The sequence below is a fragment of the Thermobia domestica genome, chromosome 10, assembly GCF_964235325.1.
Source record: "Thermobia domestica chromosome 10, izTheDome1.hap1.1, whole genome shotgun sequence".
Taxonomy (NCBI): domain Eukaryota; kingdom Metazoa; phylum Arthropoda; class Insecta; order Zygentoma; family Lepismatidae; genus Thermobia; species Thermobia domestica.
In genome coordinates, this window is record NC_137463.1 from 44789358 (window position 1) to 44814168 (window position 24811).

General features: G+C 37.4%; 1 protein-coding gene across 1 annotated transcript in view; it reads left to right on the plus strand.

Annotated features, from left to right (window-relative positions):
• The window catches only part of LOC145661450 (uncharacterized), a 65934-nt gene extending 41528 nt beyond the window's left edge, over positions 1-24406 (plus strand). Inside the window, exon 3 of the mRNA XM_081726760.1 lies at positions 24386-24406. Within this exon, the coding sequence (XP_081582886.1) occupies positions 24386-24406 (21 nt within the window). The remainder of the gene's footprint in view (positions 1-24385) is intronic.
• The last annotated feature ends 405 nt before the right edge of the window (positions 24407-24811 follow it).

Here is a 24811-nt window from a genome sequence, read left to right on the forward strand (position 1 = left end):
TTTCGAATGTATATTTTTAAATAGTTGTCGGAACTATTTCAAGTGACATTTTGAGGATTTCAATAAAGAAAAATGCCGCGAAATTGTGTAAACAGTGCGGATAGCTTCTGCTACGTGTGTGGGGAAGTGACATTTTCCTCACGAAAGCAGACTATAACACCACTAATAAGAAAAGCCTATTGATATTACTTTGGTTGTAAAATTGGAGACCAAGATAAATCTTGGGCACCCCACATTGTGTGTAACACTTGTGCCAGCAATCTAAGAAATTGGATTAATGGGAAGGGGCGCTCAATGCCTTTTGAAATGCCCATGATTTGGAGGGAGTCAAGCGACCACATCAGAGACTGTTATTTTTGTATGGTTCCTTCCGTCAAGAAGGGAATTTCCACGAAGAAGAAGCGGGCCTTGATCTGTCCTAACATTTCTTCTGCAATGCGCCCTGTTCCACATGGAGAAGGACTACCTGTTCCTGACCCACCTAAAGAATACGATCTTTTTTCTGATGATGATCAAGAAGTTGAAGCTCCTGAATCAAGTATTTCGAAGGACCCTACGTTTATTGTAGAAGAACCTCCATGTGAACCACATAGACTTACTCAAGAGGAACTAAGTGATCTAATCAGAGACTTGGACCTCTCGAAAAGCAAAGCCGAAATTTTAGCGTCACGCTTAAAGCAATGGAATTTATTGCAGGAAAAAGTAAATATTTCAGTGTATCGGAATAGGGAGAAGATGTTCACTTCATTTTTTACTATAGAAGACATACTTGTGGCACGTACAGATGTAAATGGTCTCATGAGGGCACTTAAAATTAATTATGAACCTACGGAGTGGAGGCTCTTTATAGATTCGTCCAAGGTCAGTTTAAAGGTAGTGCTTTTACATATTGGAAATGAACTTCCTTCAATTCCTGTAGGTTACGCAATTCATATGAAGGAATCTTGTGAAAACTTGGAACGTTTACTTCAAGCCATTAAATATTACGATTTTCAGTGGCTCATTTGTGGTGACCTTAAAGTAATAGAACTGTTGCTAGGTATGTTGTTAGGGTATACAAAGTATTGTTGCTTTATATGTGAATGGGACAGTAGAGATCGTGGATCTCATTACCGCAAAAGTGATTGGAGTACCAGAGAAACTCTTCAGCCGGGAGTGAAAAATGTGCAGCATGAACCACTGGTAGATCGTAACCGAATTTTGCTTCCCCCTCTACATTTTAAATTAGGTCTTATGAAAAGTTTTGTTAAGAGCATGAACCAAGAAAATGAGGCCTATAAGGACCTAAGAGGACAATTCCCTCGATTAAGTGATGCCAAAGTTAAAGAGGGTGTTTTCATAGGGCCACAGATTAGGCAACTATTCAAAGATCACAAGTTCGACGAAATGCTGCAAGGTGAGGAGAAAGCTGCGTGGGAAAGCTTGAAGAGTGTTTGTTTACAGTTCTTGGGAAGACACCGAGCAACAAATTACAAACATCTGGTAGCAAAGTTGTTATTGTGCTACGAAAATCTTGGTTGCTATATGTCTCTGAAACTCCACTTTCTTCATTCACATCTAGACTTATTTCCCGAAGATTGTGGAGCAGTAAGTGACGAACATGTTGAGCGTTTCTATCAAGATATTGCAGCCATGGAGAAGAGATATGAGGGAAAGTGGAATTCTAACATATTGGCCGACTACTGTTGGACTATTGCAAGGGATGCTCCAGATGTAACCTACAAAAGGCAAGCCAAGCGAAGACGCTCAAAATAAAATAAACATAATCCTGTACAAGGGATCACTTGAAACTTTAGTCTACATTGCAGTGTAGTTCTTGCACAAAAAGGTATTTGTACATATTTTTCATGTTTTGATGTTAATACTGATTTTTGTTACGTAATTGTTAATGTTTAACTTGACCACGGTTACTTTATTTTCTGTATCGCTGTGAAACTGGTATTTGCTCAATTTTGAAAAAGGAAGTACAAGGGTATAGAAAGCTATAGGTTAGGGCACTTCTTAACTCCCCAGCTTATCACATCACAGTGAAATAGATAAAAAAAAGTGAAATGTAGGTTTTTACAAGGATTTTGCTTAAATGTTCTATAAATATTTTAATACATTTGTATATATACAGCTACTGTTGTACAAGGGCGTTTTTTTCACAACCTGAGCTAAGGAAATTCTTCTATTATCATTTCCTTTCATATTATGCTTAAATGAATGTAAAATTCGCAATTTCAAAGAATTTACATACTTTCGATCAAAATTTGTTGAACAGTGTTACCTTCAGTTTTAACATTGATTGCTATAGAACAAAAATTATTATAAAGATAGTGAGAAGCAGTTTTCTATAATCAATTAAGCATTGGAAAAATATATTCTTGACCACTATAATCTCTCTAATAAAACAGAAAATGGCAGAAATTCACTGTAACCTCAGATTTCAATATTGCTCTCTATATATAGTGAAAATGATATAGAAGTCCGATATAGACGTTAACCGTCATAAAGTAAAAGTGGTACTATATAGCAGGAAGCGGTTTCCAGCAATCAATTAAGTATTCCAAGAACATATCCCATCTCCACTCTAATATCTCTACTAAAACCAGAAGTGATATAAGTCTACTAACACTTGATTTCAATAAGACTTGAGAAAATATCAGGCCACGAAAACCGAACTCCATCAGTGGTGTACACTTGACACTGTTACTTGTTCAATGTATAAAGGGGGGGGGATGAACCACTATTTTTTTAATTCAATCTTTGTTCATTTCAATGAATAAAATGTTAGAAAACCTGCGGATGGGCTTTGAAGAATATGGGATGAAAATAAATGTTAGAAAGACAAAAGCCATGGTGATTGGAACGAAGGGGACTGTGTCAAATGTAAAAGTAGGAAGGGAGAAAATAGAACAAGTGAATAGTTTTCGATATCTGGGTAGTATTCTTAGTAATAACATGAAGTGCGAACATGAAATAAAAGCAAGGAATGGCGAAAGAAGCCTTTAGGAGGAAGAAAAGTCTGTTTTGTGGGACCTTGAATAAAGAGTTGAGAAAAAAAACTCACAAAATGCTTCATGTGGAGTGTTGTACTGTATGGGGCGGAAACGTGGACATTACGTAAAGGTGATGAAAATCGACTGAAGCCTTCGAAATGTGGGTGTGGAGAAGAATGGAAAGAATTAGTTGAGTCGAACGGAAAACGAATGAGAGTGTTAGAACTGGTGGGTGAGAAAAGAACACTTTTAGATATTATTAGAAAGAGGAAGAGAAACTGGTTGGGACATTGCCTAAGAAGAGATTGTATCATGAGGGACGTCCTAGAAGGTATGGTGGCGGGAAAGAGAGGGAGGGGGCGAAGGAGACTACAATTAATGGATGATATTAAAACAGAAAGATCATACGCGAAGACGAAGAAGTTAGCGGAGGACCGTGGAGCATGGAAGCTTCTCAGCTGCGGCAAGAGACCTGCCAATAAAGGCAGAATACCTATAATGATGATGATGATGATAATGTTCATTTCAAATAGTATTACTCTATTTCTTCTCAATTTGTATTGTTATAAACCACTGTGTTATTAACCAGTTTGTATTAGTTTTAGTGTTTCAAATCTCATTTTCAAAGTTTAAAAGAAAATTATGAAATACTAGTTTATTATCAAATATGTATTCGTCTCAGGTATTATTATTGCTATTATTGGTCTTTTTTCTTCAATTTTTAAAGTAATAAAATGTATTACATTATCATAAAATATATACTCTTTTCAAATAGTATTATTTTGTTCAATGGTGTATCCAAAGGAAGCGATTTCGGAGTTTGAAACCGTTCCCTTTGAGCAAGGTATTATCGAAAAATAAATAGTTATTGTATTAAGATATGTAGATACACAAACACTTGAAATTGTATGAACTTGGGAACCTGAACCCCCTTGATAATCTTCTGTGTATGCAACTGATTATGATTTTCCTCTCCTTATTAACCGTTACCTGTTTGAAAGAAATCTGAAAGCCCAGGGCAAAAGTAAAGGTGATTACCAACTTTATTAGCAAAATATCTTTAATGTTTTTCGATTTTTCTTCAAAACAATCAATAACAAAGGAAAAGCAAATTATTTATCTTCGGTTTTGAATCAAAATTTGAAAGAGGGGCAAGTGTGAAGTTCTATCATCCACTTCTTTTGTAAACATTCTTTCTGTTTTTCAAAAAAAAAAAAAAAAAAAAAAAAAAAAAAAAAGATTTTTCCTTCAAAATAATCAACAACAAGCGCATATCAATTGATTTTGGTTTTCAATTGAGATTTGAAAGGGAGGGACGAGGTCTGTTTTGGGCCACTCGGTTACCTGTTGAAAGGTCTGAGAACAGAGCCCAATCCAGCCCGAACGTACCTAGGCCCGGCCCGGTCCGATAAGTTTTTTAAAATTCTTGGCCCAAGCCTGACCCGGGCCAGATAAATTTTAAAAGCTTTTGGCCCGACCCCGGCCCGATAATTTTTTTAAAAAATTAGCTCGAGCCCCAATCTTTCTCAAAATTTAGTACTAAATTTGACCTAACCTTAGAAACATTTTCTAAACTCTGGTTCACAACCTGACGCTTGCCTCCCGAATGATACCATTGCCTCCTAGAACTTTGCCTGTCATCGAGAGAACAAAAACTCCATTCCCTGTAACAAAAATCTAACTTTATTGATTTTTAACATAAAGTGGAGATGGCAATATTGTTTAGCGACAGGCAAAACATTCCCACCATTTCTTGTTATATTTTGAGTTCAGTGAAGGTCAAGGTCAGAGCTCAATTTAGCATACCACATAATGCCTGCAATCCTCTATAGTGAAAGTGGAGCCGCTAACCAACACAAACTGTAAATAGCTATTGCATTCTTTATAACATTTTTCACGGACACACTTCTTCAACGTTTGGCTTTATTCCAATTATCGTTTAACGAAAGTCAATAATTATTAAAGAATTGCAATTGATCGGCCCCAGCCCAGCCCGACCTGAAGAGAAATCAGTGTCGGCCAGCCCAAATTCGGCCCGGTACAAAGAAATAACAGTGTCGGCCCGCCCAAGCCCGGCCCGGCCCAAAGAAATAACAGAGTCGGCCCAGGCCCGGTCCGTGCAGGTTTATACCAGAGCCTAGTGACAAGGACGAAAGTCGCAACTTTGAGTGACTCTAGTGATCCATGCCGTCACAGGTTCAAAATCTGAAAGTTTTCGAAAACGGAAGTGCTGGGGAAATTATTTAGCGTCAACATAAAGACAGCTGGTAGTAGACAAAATTTGCATAATGTAGAACGTCACAAGTAACCTGAGAAATTAAATGTTATACAAATGGTAAGATTAAATCTTATAAGATTGGCGGAACACATTGCGTGTATATGCGTCACGACCCATAACTACGAGCTTCGAAGGATAACTCAGCCCCCTTTAAAACTTCAGTCGTTCGTTGAAATAAGAAGTTTCCAACTTTGTTTTTGAAGCCCTCTAGTATACATCACGATCCTCCCCTCCCACCCGTTGGTACTACGTGTGTTTGTTCGACTCTTTCTGGGAACTCAGGTGCAGCAGTAATTATTCAAATCTTCAAATACTACTACTACTACTACTACTACTACTACTACTAATAATAATAATAATAATAATAATAATAATAATGGTAACAATACTTTGCTTGTACTACTTGATATGTTTTTGAAGGTCGTGTTGAACATTGAAATAGCATTTTGAACTCATTTTTGATAATTTTTTAAAGACTTATTTCTGCATAATTGTTTAGTTTATAAAAGCGTAGAAAACTTGAACACGAATAAGAAATACAAAATATTACATATAAAGCTTCAGTGACATTTTGTAAAAATACATTACAAGTAATGCCTTATTTATTATTTCACAATTTGTTTCTGACAGTAGCTTCCTCCATCCTTGATCCAGTGTTGAATTCAGACATTTTCACCCGGGCGGAATGTCAACTCCTCGGGGCGGTTGTTTCATGTCAACCCGGCGGTTGTTTTTCTATATTTTTGCAAGAAAGCAGCACCATTCCATTCACATGCACATCTTACTTAATATTGAGACTAATTGCTGATAAATATTCAATGTGAGATTATAATTTAAAAAAAAAAAACAACAAAAAAACAATCGTTTAATTTTTATCTAAAACATTAAATAAAGATTGGCAAAAATATTTTAGACTAAACTTTAACTGCTATTTACAGTAGCTATTTTTGTTATTATTTCCTATATTCAGTAGTTACTGTTTGTTACTAATATAGAAGTAAACATACATAGGAATACCTTAACAAAAAGTTATCATTCTTTCTCACACTTCTGATTCTAAATCAAGCATATTAGCCTTGGTTTTTACACTGCATACACATCAATAATTTAGTTTACGAAATCTTTAGTAGGATTAGTGCCGTGTCGTGGAAAATCAGCGCCTGGCGCGAGAGTATACGACGGCACCCCCGCATATATGAGTGGGGTCGACTAACCAGCCGCGAAAGGTGAGAAAATTTTAAAAATTAAACCGTGCTTTTCCTTGATTTTTAGCATTTTTTATTACTTTTTTCCTTTCATTTTATATATCTGAACATGCCCACATGTGCACATGGGTTTCATGCCTCTTTTTTCTTTTCTTTTTCCCTCCCGAATTTTGCGCCCCTTACTTGGGCGCCCGGGCCCGTCGCCCCTCTTGCCTCTTCCCCATGGCATGGCACTGAGCAGGATCTTCATCACCTTCAATAGCAATCTTTCATTTATATACTACTATCATATTGATAAATTCTATAGGGTCTATAAATCTCTAACCCAGGAAGGATAACTGTTCCTCCCTAATCCCTCTGACGCCCTCTGAATCTCACCCTTTAACTGACTTATTTTTAATTAAAGAAAAATGGAACTTTCTTTACTTTAACAATCGTAAAACACATTTACGTCTGTTACTTCCGATGCGAGAAACAGATTTAGGCGCTCTATTTGAAATAATGCAAGAACTGTACATTTTCAAGTCTGCTGAGTACTGACATCAGAGATAATATGGAATGATCGAAAGATCTTCCCTATCTTTCCTTTCCTATCTCAATCTGTGCTAGTGCTACCTACTAATATATAATATAGGCCAAACTCGGTCATAGTGTTAAGAAATACAGGTTTTATTGAGTATTTGGTATTCTATCTTAGATGTTACATGTTTAATATTTATATAGAATGAGTCTGCGTCATTTATATGTATATTGAGAGATCGGATTTCGTCTGCACATACAGGAAAGAAAAGAAAATAACTGGGTGAAGTAATTTCTACATGTTGTGACTGAAATTTTTTGTGTTTCTCCGGGGGGGAATGAATTTTCTTCGGGAGGAGATTACCCCGGGCTACCGCATGAATTTATTCCTGCCTTGATCACTGTTCACGCCTCCCAGGTTGGGAACAATTGGTTTAAATAAAATGTATGTTCAAATACAGTTGGTCATGAATATCAGGTGAAGACAGGTTTGTCTTCCCGAATATTATCTTGCTCCTTCCTCCAACCCTACCTTAACGTTCTGGTTTTGCGCCTTTACGTGTTCTGTGTGGAACGTCTCTGGACCGTAATAGTTCTTCTAGGTAGACCCAAAAGACGATGGAAAGATTAATATAGGATCTTGAAATACGGTGTACCAAACTTGACTGATTAATTTGACGCAATATGGAATTCAGTGGGGTTTCTTTTGTTTCTGCGACGACAGACCTCTGTTTTCCTTAACCTATCATTAGTTTTAATTAGTAAGCTGTTTTGAAATTACATTTATAACAAATTCAAAATTGTATTTTGAAACCTAGTAAAAAGACTGGATAATGAGAAATTAGTTTCGAGAGAAAACAGTGACAATAAAATTATTTGTGTATCTTCTTAATTAAAAGCTTAGCCCTATGTTTTCTTCCGCGAAAATTTAAAAATGAAAATGTAAATTATTTTTCCAAGAAGATAGCATTTCTGAGGAAACCTTCAAAAAAATAAATTTTAATTTGTAAAGAACTTTTAATTTTCTTAGATAAAAGAAGAAAAATATCCACCTGTAGATAATTTTTATGGTTGAAGCTTTCTCTATTTTTCTTTTCGTTTTTTTTCAACAGATTTTTCTCTCTTCTTGGGGAGAAAAAAAAATGAAGTTTATGTTTTGATGGGGTATCCTTCTTCTTCTTCTCCCTCTCCATCACAATAAAACGCCGCTTGTTGACACTGGGGCGCCAAACTAACGAAATACACTCAAGACGATTCAAAACGACTTCCTCTCGGGGTCGTCATGGAAACTAGCTTACTTGTGATGACGTTGGATGTCGCCACAGTGTCGCATCACCACAGGGGCTTTTTTTTACCTCCCTCTGTGTGTGTGTGTCTCTCTCCTTCTCCCTCTCTCGTTCTCTCGCCACCCGAACACAACCACCACCAACTCACCCCTTTCCAAATCCTTTTAGAAAACTAGCGCAATGATAGCGATGTGAATGTCGTCGTCATCCGCCGACGCTGTCTTTGTAGTTATGTGTGTGTGTGTAGCTGTCGACATTTCGGCGGTAATGATTGTTGCAGTAGACATAGTCCGTATTATAGTATCTTGAGAAATGAAGACTGTTTTGGTAGCTGAATTGGGTGGGGGAGGGATGGAAAGAAGGGGGTTAGGAAGTTGACTGGATATAACAAAACTTAAAAAAAAAAAAAGAAACCAACCCTCTAACCCTCTTCTTAAACTGTTTTGACGGCAAGTCTCTGGCATTCATTGTGGATTTTACTTTAACCCCAAGAGCTCCTAAGCTAGCGAAATTCAATTTGGACTTGAACGCAAACGTATGAAAGATATGATGAGAATATTTGGCTCATTTCGTAATGTTATCGTATGTTTTCTCCAAAATGAACATTCGTGTTGCTGAGCACTGTGGCTGCAATCTCTTTCTTCCTGAATTCCATTTATTGCCGACGATGAGATGCATAATTAGACACTAAATCATATAAAAATTGATCATGTTTATTTGCCAGAAAAACTTATCAGAACGAATTTGAGTTATTCTGGCCTCAAGGACTCCGTAATATGGAATATTTAACTCTGATTTTACTTTAGGCAAATGTCCGAATGACTAAATTAAGGCTAAACTTCTTCTTTCCTTATTATTGTTCTTGGAATCAGTTTTATTCCAAACTTTTAAAATGGAGGATCACAACGATGGTTAAGACAGAGGATTGTATGTATGATATTCATTATAGTGGCTTGAATAGTCAATGGTTGAAAATAACTACATTTCCAGCTGAGATTCTAATTTAACTTGTTTCTCTCTTCCAAGAACTTCAAAGAAACTTTTCTTAGGCTGGCTGATTTGGATTTAATATTCGGTTGTAAGAGTAACACTATTGTGAACGAAAATGCTGGTTCCTTTTCCGCTATAGACAACATGAGCCAAGCAATTTTATGTTGAAAGTATACACGATGCCGGTAATAGTGTACAATAAACATTAGATCTACTTCAGTTTCTGTTTTAAGAAATAGTCCTGTTATTCGAGTTCAAAGTCCTAAACTTACCTCATCTCCTAGAGGCCTACTCAATAAATATGGGTGCAGAATATTGTAATGAATTAGTTTTGATTAATTTCAACGCACAGAGATCATACACATACAGTACATTAATTCCATTATGAGCACAATATCTCATTAGCAGTAGTAACTCCGATAGTTAATAAACAATTTTATTGACGATGTTTCACTCTTCGGTTATACAAAAATATGTGTGGAAAAGAATCAAGATACATCCTTTGCAATAACAGTTCACTATTGGTGGCATTTTAATACCACGAACGAAACGCTTCACCACCTACAAACAAAAACAACGCACTGAGAACGATGCAAGTTTTAAAGGTGCATTTCGCCAGCCCCCCCCCCCTTGGAGTTTCGAAACAAAACCTATACCAATCGTTTGTGCTGGAATGTACCGCAAAAATTTTCGTTTGTACCACTTCCGATACAAAGTTATAAGGGTTTTAAAGTGGGGGGGCTGGGAAAACGGCAGATTCCCCACCTTGGAATTTCAAAACGAAACCTATGGCAATCGTCTGTGCTACGTTTGTACTGGAATGTACCGCAAACATTTTCGTTTGTACCACTTCCGGTATGAAGTTATAATAGTTTTAAAGTGGGGGGACTGGAGAAACGGCAGCCTCCAACCTTGGAATTTCGAAACGAAACCTATGCCAATCGTTTGTGCTAGGTTTGTGCCAGAATGTACCGCAAAAATTTTCGTTTGTACCACTTCCGGTACGAAGTTATAAGGGTTTTCAAGTGGGGGGACTGGGGAAACGGCAGCCTCCAACCTTGTAACTTCAAACCAAAACCTATGCCAATCATTTGTGCTACGTTTGTGTCGGAATGTACCGCAAAAAATTTCGTTTGTACCACTTCCGGTACGAAGTTATAATAGTTTTAATGTGGGGGATGGAGAAACGGAAACCCCCTATCTTGAAATTTCGAAACGAAACCTATGCCAATCGTTTGTGCTACGTTTGTACTGGAATGTACCGCAAAACTTTTCGTTTGTACCACTTCCGATACAAAGTTATAAGGGTTTTAAAGTGGGGGGGGGCTGGGGAAACGGCAGATCCCCCACCTTGGAATTTCGAAACGAAACCTATGCCAATCGTTTGTGCTAGGTTTGTGCCAGAATGTACCGCAAAAATTTTCGTTTGTACCACTTCTGGTACGAAGTTATAAGGGTTTTCAAGTGGGGGGACTGGGGAAACGGCAGCCTCCAACCTTGTAACTTCAAAACAAAACCTATGCCAAACATTTGTGCTACGTTTGTGTCGGAATGTACCGCAAAAAATTTCGTTTGTACCACTTCCGGTACGAAGTTATAATAGTTTTAATGTGGGGGATGGAGAAACGGAAACCCCCTCTCTTGGAATTTCGAAACAAAACCTATGCCAATCGTGTGTGCTACGTTTGTGCCGGAATGTACCGCAAAAATTTTCGTTTGTACCACTACCGGTACGAAGTTATAATGGTTTTAAAGTGGGAGGGCTGGGGAAACGGCAGCCCCCACCTTGCAACTTTGAAACAAAACCTATGCCAATCGTTTGTGCCGGAATGTGCCGCAAAAATTTTCGTTTGTACCACTTCCGTACGAAGTTATAAGGGTTTTAAAGTGGGCGGGGCTGGAAAAACGGCAGCCTCCAACCTTGTAATTTCGAAACAAAACCTATGGCAATCGTTTGTGCTACGTTTGTGCCGGAATGTACCGCAAAAATTTTCGTTTGTACCACTTCCGGTACAAAGTTATAAGGGTTTTAAAGTGGGGGTCTGGGGAAACGGCAGCCCCCCACCTTGGAATTTCAAAACGAAACCTATGGCAATCGTTTGTGCTGGAATGTACCGCAAAAATTTTCGTTTGTACCACTTCCGATACGAAGTTATAAGGGATTTAAAGTGGTGGGGCTGGAGAAACGGCAGCTTCCAAACTTAAAATTTCGAAACAAAACCTATGCCAATCGTTTGTGCTACGTTTGTGCCGGAATGTACCGCAAAAATTTTCGTTTGTACCACTTCCGGTACGAAGTTATATGGGTTTTAAAGTGGGGGGGCTGGAGAAACGGCAGCCTCCAAACTTAAAATTTCGAAACAAAACCTATGATAATCGTTTGTGCTACGTTTGTGCCGGAATGTACCGCAAAAAGTTTCGTTTGTACCACTTCCGGTACGAAGTTATGAGAGTTTTAATGTGGGGGATGGAGAAACGGAAACCCCCTACCTTGGAATTTCGAAACAAAACCTATGCCAATCGTTTGTGCTACGTTTGTGCCGGAATGTACCGCAAAAATTTTCGTTTGTACCACTTCCGGTACGAAGTTATAAGGGTTTTAAAGTGGGAGAGCTGCTGAAACGGCAGCCCCCACCCAAGAATTTCAAAACAAAACCTATGCCCATCGTTTATGCAACGTTTGTGCCGGAATGTACCGCAAAAATTTACGTTTGTACCACTTCCGGTATGAAGTTATAATAGTTTTAAAGTGGGGGGACTGGAGAAACGGCAGCCTCCAACCTTGGAATTTCGAAACGAAACCTATGCCAATCGTTTGTGCTAGGTTTGTGCCGGAATGTACCGCAAAAATTTTCGTTTGTACCACTTCCGGTACGAAGTTATAAGGGTTTTAAAGTGGGAGAGCTGCTGAAACGGCAGCCCCCACCCAAGAATTTCAAAACAAAACCTATGCCCATCGTTTGTGCAACGTTTGTGCCGGAATGTACCGCAAAAATTTACGTTTGTACCACTTCCGGTATGAAGTTATAATAGTTTTAAACTGGGGGGACTGGAGAAACGGCAGCCTCCAACCTTGGAATTTCGAAACGAAACCTATGCCAATCGTTTGTGCTAGGTTTGTGCCAGAATGTACCGCAAAAATTTTCGTTTGTACCACTTCCGGTACGAAGTTATGAGAGTTTTAATGTGGGGGATGGAGAAACGGAAACCCCCTACCTTGTAATTTCGAAACAAAACCTATGGCAATCGTTTGTGCTACGTTTGTGCCGGAATGTACCGCAAAAATTTTCGTTTGTACCACTTCCGGTACGAAGTTATAAGGGTTTTAAAGTGGGGGGCAAAACTTCAGAAACATCAAATTCTATACAAATAGAGATAGAAACATAAAGTTAACGGCAATCGTTAGTGCATTTAAAAGCACTAAGCACTAACGCTAGTGCTATCATATTTTGTGATTTATTCAAGATTTTTGGTGGGGGGCCCAACTTCAGAAATATCAAATTCTATACAAATAGAGGTAGAAATATAGTGTTAACGGCAATCATTTGTGCATCATTAGTGCACTTAAACGTACTAAGCACTAACGTTAGTGCTACCATATTTTGAGATTTATTCAAAAAATTTGGTGGGGTGGGCAACTTCAGTAATATCAAATTCTATACAAATAGAGGTAGAAACATGCAGTTAAAGACAATCGTTATTGCATCGTTAGTGCATTTAAATGCACTAAGCATTAAGGTTAGCATTACCATATTTTGGGATTTATTCAAGATTTTTGGTGGGGCCAACTTCAGAAATATCAAAGTCCATACAAACATTTAGTGCTTTCTAGAAGCACTAAAGATACACTAATGAATGGCATTAATTTTTTGTTAGTGCTTGAAGTTGACGCAAGTTCACCGCGCCCTCCAAAGATATTGTACCTGTAGCACCTACACTAATGAAGTACTAACGTTAGGGGTTGGTGCACTAAGAACCACTAACAATTGCACTAGAAGATATCATTAGTGCTTTTGAATATGGCAGAAATTTGATGCAATTAAAAATTTCCAATAAATGTCTTATAGGAGTTTCGTGACATGTAATTGTCCATAACTACACTAATATTGAAGGACAAACGAAACTGTTAGTGTTTTCTAGAAGCACTAACGATGCACTAACGATTGCACTAGAAGAGATCATTAGTACTCTTGAATTTGACGGAAATTTGATGCAATGAAAAATTTCCCATAAATTTATTATGTGTTTCTTTACATGTAATTGGCCATAACTAAACTAATATTGAAGTTCTAACTAAACTGTTAGTGTTTTCCAGAAGCACTACCAATGCACTAATGAATGGCACTAAGTTTTTAGTTAGTGCTTGAAGTGGGGGCGCTAAGTTCACTCTGGCCTCAAAAGGTATTTTAATTGTAGCACATTTACTAATGAAGCACTAACCTTAGGTGTAGAAGCGCTAAGAAGCACTAACAATGCACTAACGATCGCTCTAGAAGAGATCATTAGTGATTTTGAATTTGGCGGAAATTCGATTCAATAAAAAAATTGCCATAAATTTCTTGTGAGTCTCATGATATGTAATTGGCCATAACTACACTAATAGTGAAGCACTAACAAAATTGTTAGTGCTTTATAGAAGCACTAACGAATTGCACTATTTTTTTCGTTAGTGTTTAAAGTGTCGGTGCGAAATTCACGCTGACTTCCCCATAGGTTTTTTTCACTTGTAACACCTACACTAATGAAGCACTAACGTTAGGTGTTTTTGCTCTAAGAAGCAATTACGATGCACTAACAATTGCACTAACAGAGGTAATTAGTGCTTTTGAATGCGATGGGAAATTGATACAATGAATAATTCCCCATGTGTTTCTTATGGGAGTTTTGAGACTTATAATTAGCCATTTCTACACTAATGGTGAAACACTAACGAAACTACTTGTATCTTCTAGAAGTACTAACAATGCACTAACGTATAAAACTAATTTTTTCGTTAGTGCTTGTAGTGGGGGCTAAGTTCACAATAATTTCGAAAGTTTTCTTTCCTTGTAACATTAGTGCTTCCTAGTGCACCAACACCTAAGCTTCGTGCTTCATTAGTATAGGTGCTACAAGTAAGAAACCTTTGCGGGCCAGCGTGAACTTGGTTCCCACTTCAAGCAGTAACGAAAAATAAGTCCATTCGTTAATGTATCGTTAGCGCTTCTGCGAAACACTCATAGTTCCGTTAATGCTTAACTATTGATGTAGATATGGGCAATTATATGCCACAAAAATCCCATAAGAGATTCATGTGGAATTTTTCATTACGTCAAATTTCCGCCAAAATCAAAAGCACTAATGACCTCTTCTACTGAAATCGTTAGTGCTTCTTAGTGCATTAATACCAACCGTTAGTTCTTCATTAATGTAGGTCCTACAAGTAAAAAAAAAAACCTTTGGAAGCTTTCATGAACTTGGCGCCCCACTTCAACCAATAACGAAAAAATTAGACCCGTTTTCGTTAGTGCTTCACTATTAGCGTAGTTATGGCCAGTTACATCTCAGGAAACTCACATAAGAAATTTAAGGGGAGTTTTTCACTGTGTCAAATTTCTGCCAAATTAAAAAGCACTAATGATCATTTCTAGTACAATCCTTAGTGCATTAGTGCTTCTTCGTGCACCAACCCCTAACGTTAGTGCTTAATTAGTGTAGGTGCTACAAGTAAAATATCTTTGGTGGTCAGCATGAATTTGCGCCCTCTTCAAGCACTAACAAAGTAATTAGTGCATTCGTTACTGCTTCCTGAAAATACTGACACTTTGTATGGAATTTGATATTTCTCAAGTTGGCCCCCACTAAAAATTTTGAATAAATCTCAAAATGTGGTAACACTAACGTTAGTGCTTAGTGCATTTAAATGCACTAATCACGCTCTAACGATTGCCGTTAACTCCATGTTTCTACCTCTATTTGTATAAAATTTGATATTTTTGAAGTTGGTCCCCCACCAAAGATCTGGAAGTGGTACAAACGAAAATTTTTGCGGTACATTCCGGCACAAACGTAGCACAAACGATTGGCATAGGTTTTGTTTTGAAATTACTAGGTGGGGGGCTGCCGTTTCCCCAGTCCCCCCACTTTAAAACTATTATAACTTCGTACCGGAAGTGGTACAAACGAAAATTTTTGCGGTACATTCCGGCACAAACATAGCACAAACAATTAGCATAGGTTTTGTTTCGAAACTCCAAGGGGGGGGGGGCTGGCGAAATGCACCTAAGTTTTAAGGTTCTTGCGCAAGTTTATAGATGACAGGAGCATTGCAAAATAGATTGATTAATAAGAGACCAGTCTTCTGTTCTGTTCACAAAACTTTATTCTGTTTTTCTATAACGGGAAATATTTCGAGAAATAAGTGTATTTACAGAACTAATTTTCCTTCTTAATTTTTTGTTTGAGACTTTCTCAATCCATTTGTTTACAGGAAATTAGATTGATATTCTATATACTAATAGCAAAATGTGCTAATGGTTGCATTCCAGTGGTTTATTCTTGTCCTTTAGTAGGAGTATAGCTCTATATATTAAGAGCAGAGTTGCCAGATCTACTTGCTTTGCAGGAGATCTCCTGCTTTTTCTACGTTCTACTGATCTACTGCGAAAAAATGAAAAAATCTCCTGCTTTTTCCAAGCAGGGGAAAATTCAGCTTCAAATTCTCTTGCTTTTTCCTTGAAGCGGAAAATTCAGCTGCAAGTTCTCCTGCTTTTTGCTGCGGAAAATTCATTCACTCTATGGCATTAGGGAGGATGGGCGGCAATTAGGTATTCTATAGCCATTAGGCGCAATTAGGGGGCATGGGGGTCTCTAGAAGATTCCTAATAATCGGAAAAAATGTCTTTATGAAACATTTTGAAGTAATTAAAATTCAAATGTATGTTTTGTATGTATTGCTTTATTTTGAAATGAAAGTAGTAATAAATTCTGGACTGCTTGTTTAGACTATTGCCCCTTAATAATGGCAATCTTTTGCCCTCCACCTGGATTTACACTCAAACGCGGTATATGTCTACTGCTTTCTCCTGTTTTTTTTTTATGGTCGAGTCTCCTGCTTTTCCAACTGATTGGTCTGGCAACACTGATTAAGAGAATAAGTGCCATCGACAGGAATGAGAAAACAATAATCTGTAAACACTATAATTGCAGAGCCGTAACTTGTGGGGGGCGGGACAGAGGACAACTGCCTCTCCCAGGGAAGCTCCCAACCGTTCGGGGGTCCCATTTTAATACAAAATTTTCTTACTCCATAAATGATACGAACATGAAATTATAAATGGAGCATCATATAGGTTCACTATATTACAGGAACAAAACAGCACACAAAAGCTCAATAAAACAAAAATGAGTCGTGGGCCCATTTCAGTAAAAAAAAAAAAAAAAAAAAAGTCTACTATTAGGAGCCCTAGAAATAATATTTATTCATATGCCTTTGAGATTTGTCAATATTGTTCCCTTAATTAATTTGTCATGTATGGAAGGGGAACAGGGGCGTAACTAACGGCCCCGCAGACCTTGCCATGCGGGAGGGTCCACAGTAAAAGAAAGATGGAAAGAGGAGGCCCAAAAATTAGAAAAATAAAATTTCTAGGCGGTCCAAATGCGCGTATTAATGCTTGTCCTCCAGAAAACAAATCTAAGTTATGGCGCTGTATAATTGACAGAATATTTTGTTACTATTCAGTAAATAACAACTTCTTAAAGCAAAATAAAAGCTGTCAATTTACTGACAACGAATGGCGTAAATTTTAGCATCAGATATATATTTTTTTATTATCTCAGAAACTATGCTTAAGAATTTATCTTCAAGAATTCTATCCTCAAGAACTATGCTTAAGAATTTATCAATCAATTTTATTTTGTTCAGGTTGATGTAGTTTATCGATTGATATCATTTGGGAAGTATTCAACTATAAAAGGTGTGATCAAGAGTACCTGAATCATTTTATTAGAAACCAAGTAACAAGCTTACATGGAATTTGATTTAATCTCCTTCAAAGTACTGCCCTTAGCTACAGGCCCGTATCCACGGGGGATTTAGGGGGGCCGGCCCCCCCTAAACTTTTGTTGGCCCCCTCTAAAATGTTCGCAGTAGGCTAGCAAATGAACTATAATATGGTGATGGACTATAATATGGTTGGATCGGCCCCCCTAACTTCTACCGCCCCCCCCTAAATTTTGGGGCTGGCTACCGGCCTGCTTAGCTAGCAACGCACTTATAACAACGTTGAAGCCATGACTAGAAGCATTTCTGGAATGATTCTTTTGGAAAGACGTTCAGCTGCTATGTCCTGGCTTTCTCAATGTTTGGAATGGTATCAAGGCGTTTTCCCTTTAAGCGCGGTTTTAACTTTTGGGAAAAGCCAGAAGTCGCATGGTACTAAATCTGATGAGTAAGATGGATATTAACAGAAGGAACATTTTCCGGCCCAAAACTCGCGAATCAAAAGCAAGGTGTGGCACAGCGCGTTTTCGTGGTGAAGCAGGAAGAAATTTGTCCGTTTAATCACCGTTTAAAATACTTTTCACGGACTCATACGAGATGTTTAGTTTCTTTGGAAAGCTCTCGAAATGTCATTCGCTTGTTTGAACAAATCATTTGTGTCATTTTGTGCACGTTTTCATCTGTCTTGATCATCAAAGGACGTCTCGATCTTTGCTAGTTTTCAACCGATTCCTTGGCACATTTGAATCGCTCGTGCACAGAGAAAAATCTGTTCTCCGAACAGCGGTATATTGTACAAATATACGGTATCTTCTTGCTTACTACAGAAATCAGTACGGAGCATACGTTATCCGTATGCTACATAGGCACTGCCCTTAGTTGTTACATTGTGCCGTTGCAGGATGTCTGACATCTAACAATTTTCCGTATATCACATGCATTTGCATGTGTTCCATTTTCCTCATTAAATGCTAATAATATGCATTTTAGAATTTAAATGTCTGTTGCGTTGTGAAAAGTAAATTCAATAATTTGTGATTTTCATTTTACCAATGTTAAATGTATATATACAGAGCGTTCAAAAAGTCTCTATACACCTGAATCCTGGGGGTAGGGGACATTTGGAGGCTCATGGAGGAGATTTCCAGCATTTGCTGTGAAAATGTGTGTGTATATGCTACGCCATGTACATAGTGCTTTTATGCCATAAAATATAATAAATTTTGAGTAAAATAATTTTCTCGTTGCTTTGAATGTGACAATTCAGGTGCATAGAGACTTTTTAACGCTCTGTATATAATATAAATTAATTGTTTATTAATCAAGACACATTAAAAAAAAGACTTACAAAACAGTCAGTAAAATCGAACTGTTAAAAGCGTCGTTTATGTTTAAAAAAGAAAATAAACTTTTCCATATGAATTAGCTAACAGTACACCCGTTCTTCGCACGAGAAAACGTTTCGTTTTGGATATAAGGGGCTGAATTTGGATTTAGACGGCATCGCAAATGTCACAGTTCATCTCAGAGACCCCGAGAACTATGGATTCGACACTATTATCGGTCATTTTCGATCATTTTTAAATATATCCCCCTTTCGTAAGTTGCATCGTCAAAATGAAATGGTAATAAGCATCCCCAGCCCGAACTTCATGTATGTTGAAACTTTGATCGAGATCTGTCGGGTGGTTCAAGAGTTCTTAAGTTTAATTTATTTTCTTACCCCCCCTCCACCCCTTCTTCTCCTCCTCCCTCTCCATTACGTTGTAGCGTCAAACTGAAATTAAAAAAAGAAAAAAAAACAAGTAGGGATGCACACGAGTCGAGTCGAGACAGGATTTTCCTGACAAAATTCGAGTCGAGACACGGCTCTTCCAATAGAAAAATAGACATTTTTCGAGTCGAGACATCACTTTTACAGCACATTTTCGGGACGAGACAGCCACAAATCTTGTCTCGTGCGCATCCCTACAACCAAGGCCCGATCCTTATTTATGTTGAAAATTTGATAGGTATTGGTCAGGCGGTTCAAGAGGTATAAACTTACAAAAATAGTGACTCATTTATAGACTATATATATGTATCTATATATACTATTATATATATATATATATATATATATATATATATATATATATATATATATTACTATACAATACTATACTTTACTATACTACACTATGCTATATATACAGGTTGTTTAAAAATAATACCGACAACGTTTGGGAGGTGATTCCTGACACCAAAACAAGACAAAAAGTAGATTATAGAGTATAGTATATTTGGGTGTACAAATGCTTCCTTTCGGAGTTATAGGCTGCCAAAAACATGAAAAAATGAACTTTAAAGGTCCATAGCTGCAAAACTATGGGATCTACCGTAGTTGGGTCAAGGCTTTACTTAGGAACTAGTATGTGCCTTATCCAAATATCCATGTTTCAGAATCCTGCGGTACTTCTGTAACAATTTTTATAGAGGCAGTTGGTGAGTACTTCAAATTATATGACCGTAGCCAAACGATCTGCACGTTTCATCGCTAAGAGTGTTTAACAGTTTCTTTGCAGCTCTCATGCGGCGCCACTGCTTCGTCATCACTTATGCATAATTAAATTCTTCGGATGGGTGTTCCTTTGAAATCTTCTTACCCGACATTCCTATTTCTCTCAGTTATACAGATACTGTATTCCTACATTCCGCCTCCGATGGTGTTCCTACAGCGTAGCCATTGTTGGCTTTGTTCATTAACATTTGTTGCTGCATGTTCCATGTAACATCCTCTCCTACAATTTGTCAGTGTAAATTGTTCACTTTTCTCCGCGTTTCATTCAAATTCTTTGTGCCCCCTGGCGCCGCCACTGTTTTGCCATCACTTATGCATAATTGAATTCTTGGGATGGGGTTTCCTTTGATATATTTTGACCCAAAAATCGTATTTCTCTCCGTTCTTGCGATATTGCAAATTGCCGCTTCGGAAGGTGACATTTCAGATGCCTCTAGCGTCCAAACGAAGCCGCATTCATCCAATGTTCATATTACATTTGTTGCTTGTTTTTAGCTGTAGATTCATCTCCCGAATTTTCCGTCATTGATGCATGACCACCCTGTATATATATATATATATATATATATATATATATATATATATATATATATATATATATATATATATATATATATATATATATATATATATATATATACTATTTAGAAACGTATAAGATGATAGACTTATTAAGCAACTTTAACTAAATTAGTAGATTTATTGACTTTTGTAATATTCTTAACATATTTAAGTCAGAAATCAGACCTCGCCATAATACTTACACATCTCTCATTAACGTCAATGGTGCATTTTGTTTGAGTATGGATACTGATTTTTCTTCTTAAGATTAGAAAAGGACTTTAAATATCAAAGTAGTGAAAATTCTAGATTATAATTAATAACGAGTTACAAATCAGCGCTGTCTTCTTTTGTTTGTCTGCTTTTTAAAGTTTAGTGTCTCTACTATTAGTGTTGCCGACGACACAAGAGGTATATTTTACAATTTGAGGCAAGACCACAATAAAGACAGTTTTCGTCTCTTTTCCAGACAAGAATTGTGACGAAATGAGAAATTCCACGAATGTAGTGGACAATATTAGTTCATTCAAGTTATAGGTTCTGACTACACTGACACTGAAAACGAGGAGTTAACAACGCAGCCTTAACGCCGGTCGAATGATACAACGGTTATTGAAGCGAAGTTCTTCTTTACGCGACTTAGGCGTTGGTTTTTACAGATACTCCTCCAAGATGCGCGAACTATTCTTCACCAAATTTGATACGGTGATTTGAGAGCGCGCGTTGAGTGTCGTTAGGGGTAGCATATCCTCCCTATCCGACAAACCATTGAGAAATAATCACCGAAAAACGGGATACTCATAAACTTAGAAAAGCACTTGGAACTCGAATTCTCATTGCAAAGAATAGAAAATCGAATTTTCAGCATTAGAAATAGGGCAAAGCCCTTTTCGTTTTGTTCTGAGAAAACAATTTTTCAATCATGCAAAATTCATATCGTGTTCGTTCACGAAAACAATTGATGCATTAAAACTTCTATGAATAATTAATAGAAGTCGACCGTTTCACTCGAAAATTTGAAATTAATGCATACCTAGTATTATTGAATGGACTATATGAACCTTTTTTCTTTACGCGGATTAAGGACGCGCTAACGGGAACATTGAGAATATTCAACGTATCTGGGCACATTAACAATGCGGCATTTATAGCGTGTAAATCGGGATTTCCCCGGCTTGCTATATACAAGCTATAGTTATCTAAAGAAAAAACCTCAGTGCTGTGCACGATCTCTTGGGCGCGAGACCCGTTGCGGTCGTCGTTCAGAAAAGCACCCACGAAGGCACGGGGGGTGCATTTCTCCAAGGTGAACATACGTTATTTCCCCATATACGCTCCCTGTACAGGTTGAGCCTTACGAGTTAAGTTACTTTACTATCCAGAAATAAAATAATTATTTTGAGCATAAAGAAAACTTAGTATGTGCAAGAACGAACTTCTCAGCTTAGTAACAGTAACTGTGTGATGCTTGCAAACGTTTTAATGTTATTTCACATCGTAATATTTTGAATAACAGTATGCAAAGGAAAATTTCTTCAAGCCAGATCTGAATGGCTAAATGCGAGAGTACCAACGCTTCAGTACGGAGAAAACTGAATCAACGTTTACGGAACCCAGCAACGGACTTTTGGGATTGCCTAATCTGCGGCGCAGGAACCTTTCTGTAAACCCCCTGCATCTAACTAAGACTCGACGCCAGAACCACGATCACTCTGAATAGATTGACAGGTCGAAGATCACAGTAAGTACGATAATACGCATAATACTCCCACCGAGCCACCAAAGGTTAGAAACAAACAGTCGTAAACGTTATAATAAAAATTTGTTTGGTTATGTGTTTAATGTCATTTTATATATATCATAATCCGTATTAAGTGTCATTACACGTAATATATCTCATAAATTAAATTTTCATTTAGTTGCTCACAAGATTGTTTTTTAAACTTATTGTTTACGTTTAATTTAAGCACACATAAGCTCCCCAGCTCCGTACATGATAAAATGTAAGTATTGGACAAATCGAGTTTCGTCGTGACATAGGTGGGGGGGGGAAGGGGGAAGAAGAAAACGAGTAATAATTTATTTGTATTTGTGAAAGAATTCTAACCACACAGAAACCTCGATCACAGCTTTCTAAGGATCGAAATCAGAAAAGCCGATTTTTTTCTGAGGATCGAAATCAGAGGACACGAAAATTTCTTTTTAAGGATCGAAATCAAAGGAGGCGAAAAATGCTTTCTGAGGATCGAAATTAGACGAGACGAAAAATTCTTTCTAAAGATCAAAATCAGATGATACGAAAAATGCTTTCTGAGGATCGAAATCAGACGAGGCGGAAAATGCTTTCTGAGATCGAAATCAGATGAGACGAAAAATTCTTTCTAAGGATCGAAATCAAATGAGACGAAAAATAATTTCCAAGGATCGAAATCAAACGAGACGAAAAATGCTTTCTGAGGATCGAAATCAGACGAGACGAAAAATTCTTTTTGAAGATCGAAATCAGATGAGACGAAAAATGCTTTTTGAGGATCGAAATCAAACAGGACGAAAAATGCTTTCTGAGGATCGAAATCGGACGAGACGATAAATACTTTCTGAGGATCGAAATCAGACGAGACCAAAAATTCTTTCTAAAGATCGAAATCAGACGAGACCAAAAATGCTTTCTGAGGATCGAGATCAGACGAGACGAGAGATATTTCTCCGAGACTGGAGACTAGACGTCAAGAAAATTTACTTCACGAGATGAAAAAACCTTTATCTCGTCTTATTTCATGAGTAACACTACTCTAGATATATATGAGACGTTGAGATACTAAGCTTGGCGTACGAAAGATGGGAATACATTCAATGACATCCTACAGGGAATCGGACCTAGGATTACATGCATTAAGTGTGTGAGCTTTAACCACTAGATTATCAAGGAAATCAGCTTTTTATACACTGTACAGTTTGGAAAATCGTAAGCCATCTATATTAGAACAGAATATCTTCTTTATTTTTACTCAGATATTCACTACTTCTAAGAATCATTTTAAAATAATATTCATGGAAAACCCATTATATTCTAGTTCATTACTCACATAGTATATATTAAAAAGAGTATTCCAACTCTTGTCTGAATTCCAATTTGACAATATTTCTTTTCTCTCTCTCTCTCCCTCTCTCTTTCTCTGGGAAACGACTTTCCGCCCCAAATAATTCATTCTATGTACGACAAATAACCATAATCAGAGTTCGTGTAAAAGTCACATGTTCCATTTGAACAAATCATTGTCTGACAAATTCACTGAACCTTGCAACATTGTTTCCCATCTCCTCTATCGATGTTAACATGAGCGGAAATGGCGGATGCGCATTTTCAGTCACCATAGAAAAAGAATATTGTGTGTAAAATTTTTACACGTTTTCTCCTATAATCTTCTCTCTCCCTATGGAAGAGTTTGGTATTAATAATAATGTAGGAAGAACAAATAGACAATGCAGTTTTCTTTTGAAGTATATAAGCTTAAAAGGTCAATCGAGTAAAGTTACTAAAATTTTTTAAATATTGAGATAATTTGGTTGTTTCTAGACAAGAATACAGCGATGCACATACTCTCAATAGCGCAGAACGTGCCTCCCACTGTCCCCAAATTTCCTCTGTGTCTCCTTCCTCAAATAAAGCAATCTAGAAATTGTAACAGAAATGAACATTACGCTTTAACGTTCAAAGTAAAATAATCTAGAACTACTACAAAACAGATCCTGTAAAACAAAATGAACATTTAAATGCGCGGGAAAAATTGACACCCCCTTAGTAGTCATCAGTGGCGTATTTACGATTTTGTTTCGGGGGGGGGGCTTTGCTAATTTTCGGGGAGGGCTTTGCCTGAAAATGTGAAAATTCTGCAAGATATTTCATATACTTTACTATGGTAAGTAAGATTTCGGGGGGGCTTAAGCCCGGAAGCCCCCCCCCTAAATACGCCACTGGTAGTCATAGAGTTAATCTTTTCTCTTCTTTTCTTTGTTGCAGATGACAGGTGGTGGTAATTGAGGCAAGACACTTGTAGTAAATGTAGAGTACAGAGCAAAAGACTGGGGGAAAGAATTTTTGTTCTGGAATTGAATATTAAGAGTTTGAGTTACGGTCTCTTTTTTTATTTAGATATTTCAAGTCAGCAGTTAGCACAACTCATCCACATACTTTGGAACTACTGGAGAAGCCAACATTCAATGAACTGTCGAAAAAAAAATATCGCGTACAACGTCTCAGAGCGTGATTAACAACATAATCAGAAGCGTGAATATATGGTAAACAGTAAATGTCCAGCATTGTTTGACCAACATTATCAGCAACTATTGAGATAATAGATTACATGACTTTTAGGTAAACTGTATCTAGCTCAAATTCATTTTGAAAAAGAAAGGGGCATCTAACTTGAAAAAGAAACCAGTAAAA